At 38.0% G+C, this 18,623-nt stretch overlaps 1 protein-coding gene across 11 annotated transcripts in view; it reads right to left on the bottom strand.

The window, feature by feature from the left end:
- The window catches only part of THRB (thyroid hormone receptor beta), a 169,301-nt gene that overhangs the window by 13,796 nt on the left and 136,882 nt on the right, over nucleotides 1-18,623 (bottom strand). For 10 of the 11 annotated variants that reach the window (XM_064704647.1, XM_064704645.1, XM_064704641.1 and 7 more), the window contains 3 exons: nucleotides 5,836-5,936; nucleotides 1,912-2,059; nucleotides 306-511 (listed from right to left, as the gene is read on the bottom strand). In XM_064704647.1, the coding sequence (XP_064560717.1) occupies nucleotides 306-511; nucleotides 1,912-2,059; nucleotides 5,836-5,936 (455 nt within the window). Of the gene's footprint in view, nucleotides 1-305; nucleotides 512-1,911; nucleotides 2,060-5,835; nucleotides 5,937-16,125; nucleotides 16,461-18,623 lie in introns of those variants that run through there. The other variant, XM_064704640.1, reaches the window with a different exon arrangement.

Here is an 18,623-nt window from a genome sequence, read left to right on the forward strand (position 1 = left end):
GCTTCTGTTCTCAGTCAGGAGAGAAACAATTTTTCTACTTTTTCTTGTCACAGCACAATAAAAGTATCAAGCTGAGTAAGCCTTAACATAGCAACACACTGTTTATCTTTTGAAATACATGGTCTGATCAAACACTGAGGTTCAGGCACGAAAAATGAAGTAATAACTACGCAAAATCACCCTTTTTTCACAAACATCAGTACACTGGCATTAAAATCTCTTTGGGGTTGCAATGGTGGGAAGGCACCGCAGAAGAAATAACAGAACCTGGCTCTAAGAGCAGCGTATAAGGCTACAGCCCTTACCAGAAATTTCCTTTTCTGCTTCCAGTGGCTTCCTTGTGCATTGGTGGCCACATGTGCTTCAGTAACAATTTTTATGAGCTCCCATTCCTCATCTGTTGGCTCTGGTTTGTGCCCAATGGTTTTCTGCAGCTCTTCCCGACGTCTCTTCTCTCGATTTTCTTCTATCAGCTTCCTCTTTGCCAACCTCTTGCTGTCATCCAACACCACTATCAGGGGAAAAACCACACAAAAATGGCAGGAAGTTCATAAGACTGTCAGAACTTCGGTCTTTTGTGTGCCTGAGGTACCAGTTGCTTACAAACACCTTAACTAATCAGTAAGGAAATGCCTTGGCAAGGCCCACAGTTGAGACAGTTCTCATATTTCTCCCTTCAAAGTTTGTTTTCTCAGAAGCCTGGGTAGCAAAGAGTGACTTACCATCCTGGTAATGCTTTGTATACTGCTATTGCGCTCAAGGGGTTGTTCCACCAAAAAAAATAATATGTAAAAGCTTTGTGAGGTGTCCAAGCGCTCCTATAACAGACTTGGAGTAATCCATATTGGGCAAGATGCACTTCTGTTTTCTTTGAAGTCCTATCAGCATGCTCTCACACTCACTGCTCTGAAGTGCAGAAAATGTACTTGGATGCCAGCAGAAGGTAACAGGGATCAAAGAAAGTGGGAGCACTTACTCACAGAAGGCTTATCTGCCTGAAGCATGACACAAACCGGTCAACATGCCTTTGGCTCTTTCCCTGATCCCCACAAGGGGTGTTCCTGTAGAGCCCCATTACTTCCAGTGACTCCAGATACACAGGTCCCAGGGCTCTCTGCTCATCACTGCACTGGTATCCAGCCCCTTCCCTGAAGGTCCTATCTGGCCACAATGAAAATGTCCCCTTTATTCTATTTCCCTCTAGACAGAGGGAACTGTTATACATTACATTAACAATGAAAATACTAAGTTAGACTGTTCTTCTGTTGTTTACTGGGCCTGTTTTCCTGTCAGTTCTTCTGCAAAGGATTGCACTGGCAACAACCATGAAGGCACAAGGGGATTTATATGACTTCTAGGGGGCTTTACGTGACTTCTTCCCATTTGTAGTAATTGAAGTTATTGGTGTAAATCCCTGTGCAATGGCAGGAAAAGAAGACCCCTAAGGATTAATCTTACAGCCATATTTTCTAGTTCTTTAGAAAAGACTCAAAATCTTTGCAGCAGATAACTTCTTCAGGGCTAAAAATAAAACAAACAACTGCAGGATGACTCATACAATGACATTCAATTTCACATCCTCCAGAATTTTCTAAACAAGATGTTTTTATCTCAAGCGAAGTGTCCATCCAGATGCATTTCTCCCTCCTCTCCTCCAAATAGTGAACATTCCTATTGTTACTCAGCTTGGTAAGGCCAGGAGAAGGTGCACCCTGATGAAGGATAAACAAAAAATTACAGCCCTGTGAAAGTGGCTTAATGCAATGAGTGCGATTCCCTGGTATTATTAAATCCAGAAAAGGGCTGGCAGTTCTACTTTACTTTAACAAGCTTCATCAATCAACATACTTTAGGCAAACACAGACACTGAAAAAAAAATAAAATAAAGAAAAACCAGGAAAATATACTTACAATCTGTTGCCATGCCAACAAAGATACATTTTTTGAAGCGACATTCCTGGCACTGATTTCTTGTTACTTTGTCTATCACACATTTTCCTTCATATTTACAGGAATAGGTTGGATGGAGGTTCTTCTGAATGGTTCTTCTAAAAAAACCCTAGGTGCAAGAAATAAGTACATTGGAAAGCATTAGCACTGAGCAATTTTTAAAAATTGGGAGCTGCTTGACTTTTTAGGCATGTACCTAACTATGCAAGATAACAAACTTCATTCCCAAAAATTCTCAAAGCTCTCAAACCAGTTTATAGTGTATGACATTTCTATTGATTTACCTTAACAATTAGAAACTTATAGACATCTTAGATAAGTAAAGGCGCAAGTAGTGCTGTCTTGAGACACAAATACTGTGTACATGGCTTCTGGTAGTCATATTTTTTTACTGTTAATTTTTTTTGGTATATGAAGTATTTTTTTGAGCCCCTTTTCAAACTCTGTAATCATTTTGAAGGATATTGAAAGGCATACACATAGTTTAAATTAAAAAGCCGCTTCTGCAAATACTAAGAATGGTGGTGTGTTTGTGCTATTAAAGGATTGAGGACAGACAGTTCCACTCCTTTATTTCCATAAAAGCCAAATAACCAACCAAATCTGGGCAAGAAAAAGATTTTGCAAATGCAGTCTACACAATCTTTGAGTTTGGTTCTAAACTCAAAGGATCCCTAATTTATAAATTATTTGTATTTCTGAGAAGTAGATTTAATTTGTATTTAACACAGAATTTCAAAAGCCCCAAAAGCCCCATGACCACCAAAGATTCGTCTTTGTCTGTCTATCTATCTATCTAGTCATAATACAGATATATCTTGCAAATTTAAACAGATCCTAAGAACATATGAACTAATGCAATCACACTGAATTCACTCATTCAAACGCCCCATAAAACATCACTGTAGGTAATGAAATCAGATAAAAGTTATCTCTAAACATTATGGACAAAACCCTGGTATTAATTTCAACATGACTTTTCTCACTGACTTTTGCAAGGACTGGATAAACTCCCCAAGACTGCAAGATATGAACAAGATAGGTTGTAAAGCAGAAAATGTAGACTTCACTTTAATTTCAAGTTCCACCATTATTTGAGACTGTCTAGATTCAGTAATGCAGCTCAGGATTACCTTGACACAGAGAACACACTGACACTCAGGTCCTGTTTGACTGAGGCTGTTCAGAATGGCTTTGGTTTTAGTCAAAACAACGGCAAAATTCAAGTGAGATTTTACCTTGTGAATAGTCTCTTCAGCTGGGATTTTGTCTAATGAATAGTCTCTTCACTTCAGTAGGCGAAAGGTCTGTTTTTAAATCATGTTAAATAATACCCAGTAAAATCTTACAGCAGTGTGCAATTTCTTTTAACACAAAGTGTTGAATTAACATGTACAGATAAGGCTGTATTTCAGCTTGTACTCCTAACTCCTGTGAAAACAATGAAGAGCCTTGTCCTCATTAGAGTTTTATCTTACGAGGTTCAGCTTGAGCTAAGAGTATAACTCTTTCTTCCTTAATTATGGTAAGACCTGAAATGTTAATTAAACTGAGTGGCATAAAGCTTGTGTGGGAGCCTTTGCAAGACTGGGATCAGTTGTGTTAAGATAAAATCCAGGAAATCACAGGCAAGATATCCTTATGTGGGGTTTAGAATAAGTCTCAAACTCTCATCTACTGAACACCCAGTTTAGGTTCTCTTCTCAACCCTGTGATGAATTCCTAGAGACAGGATCTGCTCCACCCCTTCCTGAAGGCCTAGGATGGCTGTGGACAACCAGGGTTCACAGGGTTATCAATAGTTATAAAGCAAGAGATAGAAAAATCTCCAATGAATCTCAGTGAGTGAACTTCTGCTTTCTGAACCTTGCACAGGACTTAATGCAGCTGTAGCTTTACGTTGGCAAGGGTCTCCATCATCTCTGCTGAGACAGCCCATTTCACCTTCTCATTTCTTTGCATTTCTCAGAAAAAAATTTGCAAAAATCCGTCTTTGTTCATCTCCAGATAGATGTTAAGGAAGCTGCTCTCTATATCTGTCCAAACACTTCACCACAGAAGTGTTATTCTCATCAATAAAAGAAAGCACATTGTATAGTAGGGAGCAACTCTTTCTAAACTCCTTTGCTACACACGTATATAGCAGTAGATGCAATGGGTAAAGTCAGGAAAAACATTTCAGTGATGTCAGAACTCACTGCTCATTTATTTGTGTTTAAATTCCTCACAATTTACTCTTCAGAAATCATGTGTGAGAATGAAGTTCATGAAAGCACTTGCCAAAGCAAATCTTTGGTTGTCAGCCTTGATTATGCTTGTTACAAAACTAAAGTGACTTTGAGTGGAAGCAACTAGTAAACATCAAATTAATTGAAAATGTATTATATAGATTGTGTATTGATAAAACACATAACTTTGTTGATATATCATACAGCTTGAAACGTGTATGCAGGTCCTTCAAGGAAATAATTACTTTTTGCAAATTTTTATCTCAGGTCCTTCTGCGCATAAACATTGTTTTAAATTGTACATAAGACAGAAGAACTGTATCGGAAGATAAAAGCAGATTTGTATGATATGTCTCTAAAATAGCTGGAAGGCATAAAAAGAACTACTTGACTTGAAGTAATGAGAATCTTAGCAGGAAAACTCGCAACAAATACAGCTGTTCAGCTGGGAGCTAAGTCTACTTCATAATGCCCCAGCGCTGCTTGCTTCCCATTATATCTGAATTAAGTTGCATCCATACATGTTATGTATTGTTATTATCTGGTATTCAGGATGCAAATGTGTAAGAACCACTTGTGCAGTTCCATAGTTCTTTTTAAAGATATAAGTACTTTCTTATACTTTGTATGTAAGTATATGTATAAAGCCATTATGAGTATTACCATGAATCTGCTATACATAGGATATTTAGGTCTCTGTTCATTCCATAAATGTCTAAGTTACATGATGTACAACCAAAAGAACTACTTCAACACAAAGAGTTACTGCAATGAGGAGCTCTAAAGCCAATCCAACCCCAAAATATCATATCCAAATGTTCCAGACTTTGCGGGTGAACAAAATGAGACTTTCATGGCTTAGTCTCATGACACCAGTCCAAGACATGTGTGGTCCCATTTGTTTAGAAAAACATTTTTTTTTTTACTTTCTGCAGGAAAGAATAGCTTTCTTACAGAATATCAAGCTATTCAGGCAAATTCATGGCAGTGAAATCATGTAAGATGTGTCCAATTGTGTTACTCCATTTTTTTATTTACTTGCCCAGAGCAATCTCTTTTTAAATTTAATTTTGCATGTAGTCTTGGAGATGCATTTTAGGGCTGCAAGCACATTTCAATGTGCTTAAGTTAAAGAAGTCAAAATCTTTTTGAAACTATTTTAATTGGGTGTCAATGCTTCCCAAATTGATGGATGTTACTGTAATATGAGCAAGTGGAAAGGATTTTGATTTTTGCTTCTTCACAGGAATGGTGAGAGGCACTGGAACACTGTTAATCTCATGGCCATAAGCAGAACCTTAGCTATTGCATAAACAGCTTCAGTGGAGTAGCTGGGAACATGCTGCTGTACCCTGGCTGAGAACATGGCTAAAGAAGCATTAAAAAATGGAAATTCAAAAGCTAACGGTTAAACAGCAGCAACACCAGTCTAAATTTCTTGTTTTCTTTTCAAAAGCAAACATGGCAAAAACCAACTATATTCCTTATGCATATGAAGAGCAGCAGCATGGTCAGATGCGGCTTATCACCAGTACTGGATGTTCTTATTAGCTTCTAATCTGTCTTTATTTGATTTGACAGCACAGTTCAGGAAGTCTGTATAATGGAGGAGCTGGAGAGCTATTTCTGATTCCCACTTTCCCACCATGCCTTTTACCTTGCAACCTTCGCAAGTGATGCAGCGATAATGGTATCCGGTGGCTTTGTCCCCGCATACTACACACAGCTCATCCTTGTCTAAGTAGCTGGGTATGTACCCTGCAAAGAAAAAGAGGATGTGGCGTGTAAACTCCATACAAAATTTTATTATACATGTGATATAAAAAGATTGCATTAAAATCCACCACAGATCTTGTCTACCAGCGCCATACTTTTGAACTCACCGAATTTCCTGAAAAAAAGTTTGTACTGTTACAGACCTAAATACAGCCTATAAGATTTTTTATTCTTTAGACTGATTCAGTGTCTACTGGTCAAGAGGGAAAAGCTGGAACATGATTTCTCTCTCCTGAGTGAAATCCTGCATCAGAAAATATTCTTTACTTCAAAAGATTTGATATGAAACAATAAAATTGCAGTGAATGCATATAGTATGTTTCTGTTCTATATATCAGAAAAAACCTCAATGTACTTGTATACTGCAGATGAGACCCCAGGTTTCAGTGTGACTGGGGGACTTGGTAGTAAGAAATATTTACTCACAGATGGTTTATTTCAAAGCAGAAAGGTACAAGCAACATATAGCCAAGTTTTACTGATCATGCCTGACCTGGACGTGTTCCACAGGAACACTTAATGTAGCCTGAATTTAAAGCAAAATATGTGGACATTCAAATATGTGTGTATATGTGAGTGTGTACATGTATGTTTTAGAATGACATTTTCTCTTCAGAAGTGGTTTACCAGATCCAGCCAGTGAAAATATTCCTGCTGTGAAAAAAATTGGCAATGCTTGGTTCTTTTCCCACAATGACATTTGTTTTGAAAACACAAACATATTTTCAATTTGAGCAAAAAACCAAAACAATACTGATGGCAAGCAAAAAGTAATTGTAACCAGAGACAACTTTTTAACAGGGTAAAATACAAACCTTTCAAAATCAATGTTTCCATGACTCATAACTAATGGAGTTAAAGTTTGTAACTTTACCTTCTGAAAAATCTCACTGTGAAGACGTAACATAGACATCTCAGACTCCCTTTGAGGGGAGAGAGGAAAGTGCACCTATATGTAAGATTAGTGGAGTAATAAACATTGCACAGGGTCCCACAATGGCTGAAGTTGGAAGCCACTTCTGGAGGTCAACTACTCCAACACCCCTGCTCAACACAGGGCCAGCTGTCCAGGCCCATGCCCAGACAGCTTTTGAATATCTCCAGGGATGGAGACTCCACAACCTTTCTGGGCAATCTGTGCAAGTGTTCTGCTCTGTCACCTTCAGAGTGAAAAGAAAATACTATTTTATTATTCTCAGAAGGAATTTCCTGTACTTCTATTTGAGCTCATTGTCTCTAGTTCTGTCACTGGGGACTGAGAGGAGTCTGGCCCTGTCTTCTACAGTGTGGGGGATCAGATATTCACACACACTGATATGCCCCTTTGAGCCTTCTCTGCTCCAAGCTGAAGAGTCCCAGTTTTCTCAGTCACTCCTCATAGAAGAGATGCTCCAGTTCATCATCTCTGTGGCCCTTTTCCAGGCTTACTCCAGGATGTCTGTGTCTTTATTCTATTGGGGAGCCCAGAACTGGACCAAACACTGGAGATGTGTTTCACTAGAGCTCAAAAGAAGGGAAGGATCACATCCCTCAAGCTGCTGGTGATGATTTTCCAAAAGCAGATGAGATGCCATTTACCTCCCTTGCTTCAAGAACACACTGCTGGCCCATATGCAACTTGCTGCCCACCAGAAACCCCCAAGCACTCCAGTGTAGAGCAGTTTCCTGCCAGTTGGGCCTGCACTGCTCTGTTTATTACTCCTCCCCTCATGCAGAATTTGGCCTTTGCCTTTGATGAACTTCAAGAGATTCCTCTCACCCCATTTTTCTAGCCTACCTAGGTTGCTCTGAATGGGTAGCACATCCATCTGGTGTTCCAGCCACTCCTCCCAGTTTTGCATCAACTGCCAGCTGTCTGAGTGGAATTTTTGAGTGCAATGAAGAAGAGCCCTTTGGATGCAGCTGCCTGTAACATGATCCCTTGCCACTAGCTTGCTGAATCCATCTGTAGCACCACACATAAGGCTAGTCATGAAGGTTAATGTCTTTATGCAGCCCTCACATCAGTATGAACTGGTACAGCTTGGGGACTTGGGACACCAGTCACTTGGAGGGCAACCAGTATGACTCAGGGCAGCAGAAGGCTGCTAAGGGATGCTGCAAGAGGGGTGGCCATCATCTTCCTGCAATTAACATGCCAGAGGGTCAGCTCAGTAACACTTTAAATTCAAATGCCTTCCTAAGGTTATGCTTCCAGAGGCTCTCTAGAAAGAAAAATCCAAATTAGACAAAACACTTTAAGTTAACTGAGCTTAAAATGCTTAAACTTTATGGAGTCTGGTGAGTAAATTAGGAGAAAGTAAAGACGGCAAAAAGTATTCGTATGGCCTAATTTGAGTATAATTATGAGAACCTCAAATTATAGAGCAGTACATATCCTCTTCTCTAAAGCAAGGAAGCAGTAGTACTTGGAAGCCATTCCTGGATACAGGCATCTCAGGTCTGCCAATATTCTGAAAGGGGAGTGGGGGAATGAGCTAAGATCTCAATGTTGTATCAAACCAGTTTACAAGACAGCAAAAGAGTAGAAAGTTTATATTCAGGCTACATTTCTCCATGATGAACAAGTTATGCTTGGATAGACTGGTGGCCATGTGACATTGAGAGATGAGAGACAGCAGGGTTTCAACTCTAATTACATCACTGACTCCTAATAGACACTATGCCAGTGGGGGATTAGCAGAGGCTATTATCTCCATCCTGCCCCCACTCTGCTCACACCTGCCTCTGCACATGCAACACATACACAACACAGAGCTGACAGAGTGGGCAGAAGATGCAGCGAAGGGATGCAGAATTTTCCCCTAAATGTATCATGAAGATCAATGGCTTCTGTTGTTGCTGGTTACTGCTATTCACAAAACACAGTCTTTGCATAGCATCTACATCCTCAAAAATTCAGTATCCTTGGTTAGCTTCCTCAAGAATTGTTTTTGAATTAAATGAAATGGTATTTCATTAATTATACAAGATGTTAGTGCTGCTTATGCAATGGCAACTTGTTCTACTGGAGGAGCAAGAGATCACTTGTCTAAACTGTTTCCTTAAATATATACAGTAGGTCATGCATGTGATCACTGCTGTCCATCTTGTACTTGGGGTCTCGTGACTTTATCCAATATAAAGTTTTCAGTCTGGCAGAACACACAATCTCCTAGGGGCACTCCTAGTCAGAAATTAAAAACGGCATCCTTACATGCAACCACATTGCCAATTTCTTGCATCAGAAGCATTAAGTGCCACCTACTTAAGCTACCTAAATATTCAGTACTGTCACAGACTGACTCCATGTCACAAGGGAAGTACACATCTGGAACTCTTCTAGTGATTGAACAGGAAACATGAGTAGAAAATTCTTATTTCAAGAAATCACTGGCAACAAAAGTGTGCAATACATATATCTTGTCTTTCTGTTACAGTTTTCTATATTTTTAACACTTCTTCTAACAACTAATGGGGTTAGAAACAGTTAGACTGGAAAGATTGGACCTTCAGTAGTATTTTTAAAAGACACAATTCAGACAGACATCACTGCAAAAGGAGTAAGTGGATTTGCATTCAGTTCTTACAAACACTAATGTAAATTCTAAGTAATTTCTAGTAGTGGCAAATATCCTATATGACCTCTGTATAAATTCAATACAATTTCATTTGAAAGACATGCAGATAAACAGACAGTACATTTTTTCTGCCTCTCAGAGTTAGAGACAGCATTAGCAGGAAGAAATTCAACATTGTTTTTCTAAACATGGTACCAACATGGAATAAATGAACAGTGCAGTGGAGATTCCTGGGGAAGTCATGGATGGCAGCAGAGTTGTCTGTTAGATGCTCTGAGGAAGGAGAAAAGCAACAGAACTTGTCTCACTCTTTGCACCACTATTAGTAACTTGTCTCTCATATCAACAAGTACTTTTGCTTCATGTCTGTGTAATAACACCGAAGCAAAAATAAAAATGCCCATGTGGAAAAGCAGATGCTGTCTGGACAGAGTAACCCTGGTGCTCTTACTAATAAATTTCTTGCTGGTAAATTTCTTACTGATAAATTTCTTACTAATAAATTAACCTACTGATAAATTTCATGGAAATATCAGGTTTGTTCCTATTTGAAGTGGTCAGAATTTATTTTTTATTTCTTGGTCAAAACCTTTTAGGTAAATATCTAAGAGGAACTGTTCAAGAGCAACACCAACCTCACTGTATTGTACAGAAACAACCAATATTGTTCCTTGTTGTTTCAAGTCTGTTTGCTGTATTCAGCATCCCCATGGACTGTCACTTGTTGCATCTCATATGATCTTCCAAGTTAATTATCTGTCAAGTATGACCTGACATTGTTTATCCCAATGCCCACCTTGGAGCTCTGTTTTGAGTGAAGAACAACAGTGAATCACCTTGATCTGCCTTGTCTGGTGTTTCCCCTGTAGCGTAAAGTAAAACCTTTGGTTCCCAGACTCCCACCTGCCAGTCTGCCTAATCTTACTGTCTTGGCAAGGCTAAGCACACAGCAGGACCACTTGCCCCTCTCTAGAAGAATATGTCATATAATCCATTACAGCCAATCTTGAGAGCCATCTAAATAACAACTGTAGCTTTGTAGAGGCATGGCAGGAAACAATTCCCTTTAACAGGAAAATGCCCAATGAGTCTGCCCCAAGCAGTTATGAGAACAGAAGGAGATCAGCTACCCCATGCAGTCATCTGAGGTACTCCTCCATTAATTACCATTTGCAGGAATGATGCCTTACAGCACCATATATGACCCTGCACAGTGTAATGGGCTGGAGAGGCACAAGCGAGACACTCAGTGCCTATTCCTCCATCCAACAAAGCAAAGAAAAACTATTTCAATTATAAAAAAACTCTGAAAAATTATAGTGTTTCTTCTCCCTCTGTACCTGGTACACATCAATAACATCAACAATAAAAAGCATCTTCTAAGAAAAGTAAAAAACCAATTTCAGTTTTGTTAAAATATCACTGCACATACTTTATATCTCTAGATCTGTAAAAATAACATGATATTCACCTAGGGAATTAATCCCCGCCTTAAAAAAATTGTAGAACCAAATGGTATTTGACTACCAAACAGGAATATGAGTAACACCGATGCAAACAAATTATGCCTGTCTGCCAGATGTTCATTATTAGCTTGTTCCTAATCCACCATAGATGCATAGCTTAAAGATAGAAAATGCCACTTTTTGCTATTGCAGAAGGACAGTTACAGTTCAAGACCATTATTCAGTACTCTAATTTTCAGTGTACACTGGCAGAGAATGTATTAAATATATTCCCTGAAATCTTTCTTTCTCCCATCTGGTATGGTTTGCATGACCAGAGATCACTCACTAAAATGAGGAGTTAGGACTTACCAGTAAGCTGATATTCACTTACTAGACACTACAGTACGAAAATGAGAAAGATGAAATTAATTACTACCTTGAGAATCCTCAGCTGTATTGAAACTGAAATGTAAATTTGTACTGCTGTTCTACTGCTTTCATAGTCACCTTGAACTCTTTACAAATTATAAAAAATTACAAGGAACAGCCATGCATCATCCTGGACATACTTGTGCAGAAAAAGCTTAAATGGAGTGTTGGTGAAAGCATAGAGCCAACAGAGAAAAAGCATACTCCATTCTTATTTGTGCTATTATCAACATTGATCTGAAATGCTGGGCAGATACACTGATCCTTGTTTCCTACTTCCTTTAAATTACTCCCACTGAGAAAAATGACTTATTTCTCCTTTGAGGTTGGAAGCACCGAGAATGTTGCTGAGCAGATTCACACTTTTCTTGTTAGCTAACTGGCCTGCATGTCCTCAATTTTGATCTCTGTTGACATTTTTTGATTTATGAAATTACTAAAATTTTACAAAAGATTCTGCAATGATTGAATCTAAAACATTTTATAGTCCTTTTTCTCTCCATGACTTTTCAGTGCATTAGCTCTGCTCCTTAGGCTGAGTCAGAAACCTTATCAACAGCAGTGCTTTTGCAGAGAATGTGCTGAAAACATTTTAGCCCAAACTGTGTTGTCACTTAAACTTCTACAATCAGTACCAAACCTGCAACGATTACCAACTACAGGTACAAAATACATCACTTTAAGGGGTCATATCATGCAGTTTTCCCACCCTTCAAATAATTTAAATGTTTTTAGAGACAGTATCTTAGTACTGCAAGAAAGTTATTTGTTTGGAAATCTAAGCCTCAATGAACAAAGCAAAGCATAACTACTTCACTTTTTCATCCTTCATTTGGTTGTGGAAAGGTTACAGTAAAGGAGATGAAAACACATTATTTCCACTGACTTTTGTTATGAAAGAAATGTAACTCCAAATGCATAATGATTTATGCAATGGATTATGCAATTTTTCTCAGTGCTATTTCCTTAGATGAGTGGTCAAGAGCAAAATTAATATTTTTAAGCTTGAATAATCGTTAACATACTGGGAACTGCTCTGCTGTAAAGGCCAGGATGACAAATTCTCAGTGTTTCTGTAAATTGATTATATCCACACACACTCCCCGCATTGATAAGATGACATTTTGGCATAAGCTTCATGTTACTTTTTCTTAGCTATTTAGAAAGTACCTTAATGTTCTCACACTGCTGAGAACTCAGTTTGGGCTAATTCTGTTGCACTCACACACTACATATTCTCAGCTGCACCTTAATTGCCTGAGAAAAAATAGAGAGAAATAATTATGGCAAATACAATTATAAAATAACAACAATAACAACAGCTTTCAAAGCCCTGTTCTCCCACCATACCAAGAGCCCTTCCAAACATGGCATTAACCTCACCAGTATTTCACTGGTATCTGGGAAGCAAGGTGAGCTGCAAGGATGAGAAGCTGGCTCTGCTACAGCCTAATCTCAAGAATTCCCCCCTAGCCTAATCTCAAGAATTCCCCCCAAAACTCTTGGTTTGGGGGGCAGCCTCTGCTCACTGCTCTCTGCCCCACAGAATGTGAAGTTAAAGCCTAACCTCACAGACACGTGTGGACATCTTTCATTAACACTGTCCGAGAAATTACCATGCAAAGGAAAGCGAAAAGCCAGCTCTCATCCCGGTTTTAACTTTGCCGACACTTCTCCCATGTTGCCCAAATGTCCAAAACACTGTGCAGACACCTAGTGTGGGGAGACTGATGTTTCTGGACTCCTGTACATATTTCTTTTGTACCTTCCTAACTGCATTATCTCCTCCTGTCACTGGGTACTCCTCTTCACAGCATAGGTGGTGTGAGGAGATCCAGGGACATTTTTGTCTGTCTGCACAGCCTCTGCACAGGGGCAGGGGGGCACAGGCTCCCCCTGAGCATCACCCATCCAGCAGGCAATGCTGCAAGCTCACCACGGCTGGCAACACTGTGTGAGGGGAAAAATATTCCAGTTTAAACTCTCTGGGACAAAACTGAGAATAGCACCTTGTTCTCACAACGATGAGCCCTGTTCTGCTTATCAGATTTCACAGCGTTACACAGAAAACAAAGTGTATGTGGCTGTCTGTTTCCTAGGGCAGGATCAGGTCCCAAAGGGCTTCCTAAATAAAACAGTAAGCTCTTGCACAAACCTTGTGCTGTCACCTTTTAACAGTGTACACCAGAGCACAAAAGGTAATGGAGCAACAAGTAGATGCAAAGCTAAATCCACATCTCCAACTCCTGATTTTCTGGACTACAATTCTTTTCTTTAAAGGTTAATTCTTTCATCAGAATTTCTGACAGATAATCAGGAAATAATAGTTTTTAATGTACTGTAATAACTGAAGCAGCTTTCTGCTATTTAGAACAACTGGCTATGCTTTATAAATGTTCCCCCCCCCCCAGTGACACATTGCTGGGGTCTTTGGTTGTTGTTTTTCAAGTTATTTTCTGAATTCGTTCAAAGTGACATAAAAATAGAGAAGTAATTAAATACCCTTTCACAAATTACAAGCTTTCGACACATAAAATGTTGATTTTGTTTCTTCCCAGAGGGAAAACAAGATTTTAACCATTTAGTAACTAGCAAAAGCTCTGATATGAAACAAGTAACAAGTCCATGTGCTACTGTAAAGTACAATGTGATTTGAACAGCATATTATTGAGATTATAACAAATTTCAGGCGACTAACAAAAATACCAACTGCAACAATCAAAACTCCTCATGAACACCTGTTTAGGGAATTAATTTTGCTTTAATGGGCTATTACCAAGGCTTCTCTAACAAACTCACTCGCTCCCCCAATCAATTCTGGATCAATACAGACACACATGCCCTGTGAAAAGCCTTCTGTTCTTAGGACAGGATTAAAAGATTTGTTAGTTTTACGATAGCTTGCTTAAAAGATGGAAATTAAAAAAAAAAAAGAAGAAAAGAGAAGATGCACATGTTCCACGCAGTTTAGATCTCTTCTGCTTAACAACCTCAACATTTGCAAAGGTTTGACAGAAGGGAGGCCACTTTTTATTGATTATCACAGTAATAAGGCTCTAAAGAATCCCAAAACACGTTGCTCAGTCTCTGTGAATGATCAATTAAAAGCCTGCTAGAGAGGCTTCCTCGGAAATTCACCGCCATTTCTTAGTGAAACTGAGGTGGTAGAAAATAAAGGCATACAAGCAGTTTTTAGAAACAACTCTGTATTCTTTCAAACCAACAAGTTCAAAAACTTTACAAAGGGCAGATGTTGGGTGCCTGAGCACTGAAATAACTTAAAGCTTTGATCTAGGTGTACTAAGTATTATTTATAACCTTTAACATTATGAAAAATGTATTCCTTCAGTGACTTTGCAACAGCAAGTCTTTATTTTTTCTAAATTAATCCTGAGCTAAACTTTTCCCTTAACCAAAAACAAGAAATAGAAGAATTCTACAAAGGATATAAAGTCATTAATTAAAACCCTACAACAGATAAAAAAGCCTTAAAAAGCATTTAAAATGTTGCACAACACAAAAACATATATTACCCATAAATACATTTAGCCTACAATTTGATCATGTTGTCACAGCCTCCAAGAAGGATTTTAAAAATAATTTTATTTATTATGAAATATGATGCTGTTCAATGTATAAAATTAAGACATCTTTCTATCAATCACAGAGATTTATTGCATCAAGGGTTAATGAGTATTTTCTGTCCAGAGGAAAATACTTCAGTTTTCCATGTAGTTCATAAAAATAAACAGTCTGCTCTTCATTACAAATATACTTCAAAAGTAGTAAATGGTATTTTCTTTATCTCTCTAGTTACATCCGATTCATCTGGATTTTGGAAAACTGCATATAGAAAATCTGGTCTGATCAGAAAAGGATATTATTTTGGTATAACACATAAGTTTTTTTCCTTCTTTAATAATGTGATTTTAAAGAAACACAGAGAATGTATACTTCATATGCATAAGTTGGGTTACCGAGTTCAAAACCAACAGCACTGAAAACATTTCCAAGTATTTGTTAGTATTTTGGGCTCCTTTTAAATCTCACTAGCTTACTTGAAATCAAAAGAATAAATTCTAAAAACTGGCAATGATTTAACCCCTAGGGAGCAGACACTGAACTTGTCTCACAAATGTATTGATTAGATCAGCCTTTTGGATGCAAAGTAATCTTTCTTGCATAGATATATTCTTGAATTTTCAGTCTTTTTTGCTCTGCATAATCAGAAACTCGTGGTTTTCACTTAGAAAACAGTAACTCAAACACATTTTCCCATACATATTTACAGTCCTATTTTCAAAATCTTTTTCCTGAGTTGCTGAGCAAACAGAGTTCACATTTACTGAAAACACGGACTTACACAGTTTGTATGTAAACAGAAACACAGCTTTAAGATCAGCATATATAATGACATTTCAGGAGAGAAACTTTCTTATCAAGCTCACTGGTGAATAGCAAAGGAACTTAATAGCCCAGGAAAGCAGAAAAAAGAAGCAATATACTTGCAAATGTCTCTTATATATTAAGAAAAAGTGCTTGGAAATCCTCATCGCTCTCCGAAAACCTTACAATCACCTAGCAACCTATGTTACTGCTGCTTTCAATTTTGAACAGGCAGCCTTCACATTCAAAGATGCATCTGAGCCAACTGATGCAACTGTAAGTTTAAAGCAAAACAAAAACAAAAACAGAGATAATTTTTTTTTTGTTATTTAAATAAAATGCCCCTACCTTTCTTCTGAGAGTACGATGGCGACTGCACTTGAGAAAAAGTAGGTTTTTCTTCTGTGAAAAATTCAGGTTGGTTGTACTGATTCAGGGCCATGTCCATGTCAGAGTACTCGCTTTTAAACACGTTTCCAGGGTAACTACAGGTATAAGGCTGATTCACCGCCCAGGCCTGTTCCATATATATGTTGTTACTGTGCAGGACCTGAGCATCACAACTGCTGTAACCCTGATTATCTTCAATATATGTGCAATAATCAGTGGACTGCATGTAGCAATTGCTACCAGCAGCTGGGTGCACTTCATATATTTCTTGCATACAGTAGTTCATTTTGTTAGCCTATCTCAGCTTCTACTTTACGTACACACACACATGCATACACACGCAGGCATGCATACACATGGGTCGGGGAAGGAGCAATGAATATACACCAACAAAGTCGACTGCAAAACAGCCCGTTTTACTTCGGAGCAGCACCTGATGTGCTAAAATCCTATTTATATTGGGACGGCTTGTGAACTCCCCTGCCAGTCAAACATATTGGGAAGCAGATTTATGACAGTCAAAGGTCTTAATCTGTGACTGTAAGTTAATTCCAAGGGAAGATGGCAGTCAGGTAGCAATGACCACCAGACAAAGAAGTGACATCCTGACAACCCTTCTGTTCCCCCGTTTGTCTGGAATAATCATTTTATAAACCATTTCCAGCCTTTTCCAATATGATTAGAAAACGATTACTAAGGCAAGGACACAGTTATGTCACTGTAGTTGTCAACTTAAGTGTGAAGAATTATAAAGACTGCTTAAGAACTCCCAGAGGGGATACGCTGAAAATCCTAAAATCAATAATCCTGTTTTTCAGCATTAAACCATAGAAAATCCAATAGTGCTGTGCTGATGACCCAAACAGTAGTCTAGTGTTACAAAATTTAGCAACTTAATCTGTCATCAGCTTTATTGATTTTGTTTTACAGAATTACATGCATGAATCTCCCCAGCCTTCCTCACATACACAATCCTCCCCACTGCCTTATAATGAATTTACGGGAAAGCCGCTTTTCTAAACTTCAGTGATTTCAACAAGCAATTTCTATTGAGTTCAACAGGTGGGAAACTTCAAAATAAAAAAGAACTCTGCTTAAATATTATCAATAGGCTAATTGCTTTGCTATTCTGCTCTGTTATCTTTTCTGTTTCAGTAATGAAGTATTTTATAAGAGCTTTTTTTCTGATAACAGAGCGAGGAAATGAAGGAACATATTTTGGCTCACCTATGAACTATGAACATGACAACGCCACTACAACAAAAACTGTATGATATTTTAATTGCCTAATGTACCTCAAGCTTCAGCACGGTTATTATACCTTCTTTAATCAGCCTTTTTTTTTAATCTTAAAAAACTATTTTATTTTTAACTGACATTAACTGCTATTTTGTTTTTTCTGTGGAAAAAATCTGTTTTTTTCTTTACAGCACAGCTAAGATACAGTAAAACTTGTGAAGTCAGTAATAAACCGGTATACCTTTCTAGTATCTGTTCTTATTATTAGGAAGTTTAGTTATTACTGATTTGATAATGAGAGCTTTCTTATTTAATTAATTTTAAACTACAGGATTGCTAAAATTACTGTGTAACTTGGCCCTTTTCTTCTAGGATCTTCAGAATACATCTTAACAATCTTGATGAACATACTCTTAAACAAAAGTTCAGTGCAATAGGTAAGAACTGGGCATGACATACCAAAATTTTTCCCTATCCGATATTGCTAAATGTTTCAGACTAATAAAAACAGTCAACAGAGAGACATTTTCCTTCCAACACACAACTGTAACTAATTTTTCTAAATAAGTAGCATTTTCAGTTAATGTCTAATTAACTACCAAATCCAGGACAAGTCCTTCCAATGATCAGAGAAGTTAAAATTCATACTTGGAGTTCTTCTTCCCTCTCTAACTATAAAAGAAGCATCTTTACCATGCCTTTCTTATTAACTTGCTTATAAAATAATAATACATTTGGTAAGTCAAACTGAACTCTATTGAGATCAGTGCTACTGAAGTCAATGAAGTTGCCTCTAAAATGAACTTGTTCTCCTAAAATCTAATAATTTAAACATTTTATTTCATGAAGACCGCAAACAGTTACTGAAATCCAACAAGCAAAACCCTCATGAACCCTCATTCATTTATCATTGTCTAACTCAACAAATACCACTGTAAAATACAGTGTGAAAAGCACACAATAAAAGTTAATTTTCACTTTAGTTCAGGCCCATCATCTAGATTTTAAAAACAGTGAGTTTGTCTGTGATAAAAAGCATGTCTCATGCAAGATCTGATTTTTCAATAATGGATGTTCAGCCCTTCATAAAAATGCCTGTTTCATTCAAGAAATTCTGCAAAAGTTGTTTATGCCAAAACCCCCAAACCATTCCACTGAGGGGATGGGTTGGTAATGCTGTAGTGTATGTACCATATACAGCTTGCTGAATTTACTTC

Source organism: Zonotrichia leucophrys, chromosome 2 (assembly GCF_028769735.1).
Source record: "Zonotrichia leucophrys gambelii isolate GWCS_2022_RI chromosome 2, RI_Zleu_2.0, whole genome shotgun sequence".
Taxonomy (NCBI): Eukaryota; Metazoa; Chordata; class Aves; order Passeriformes; family Passerellidae; genus Zonotrichia; species Zonotrichia leucophrys.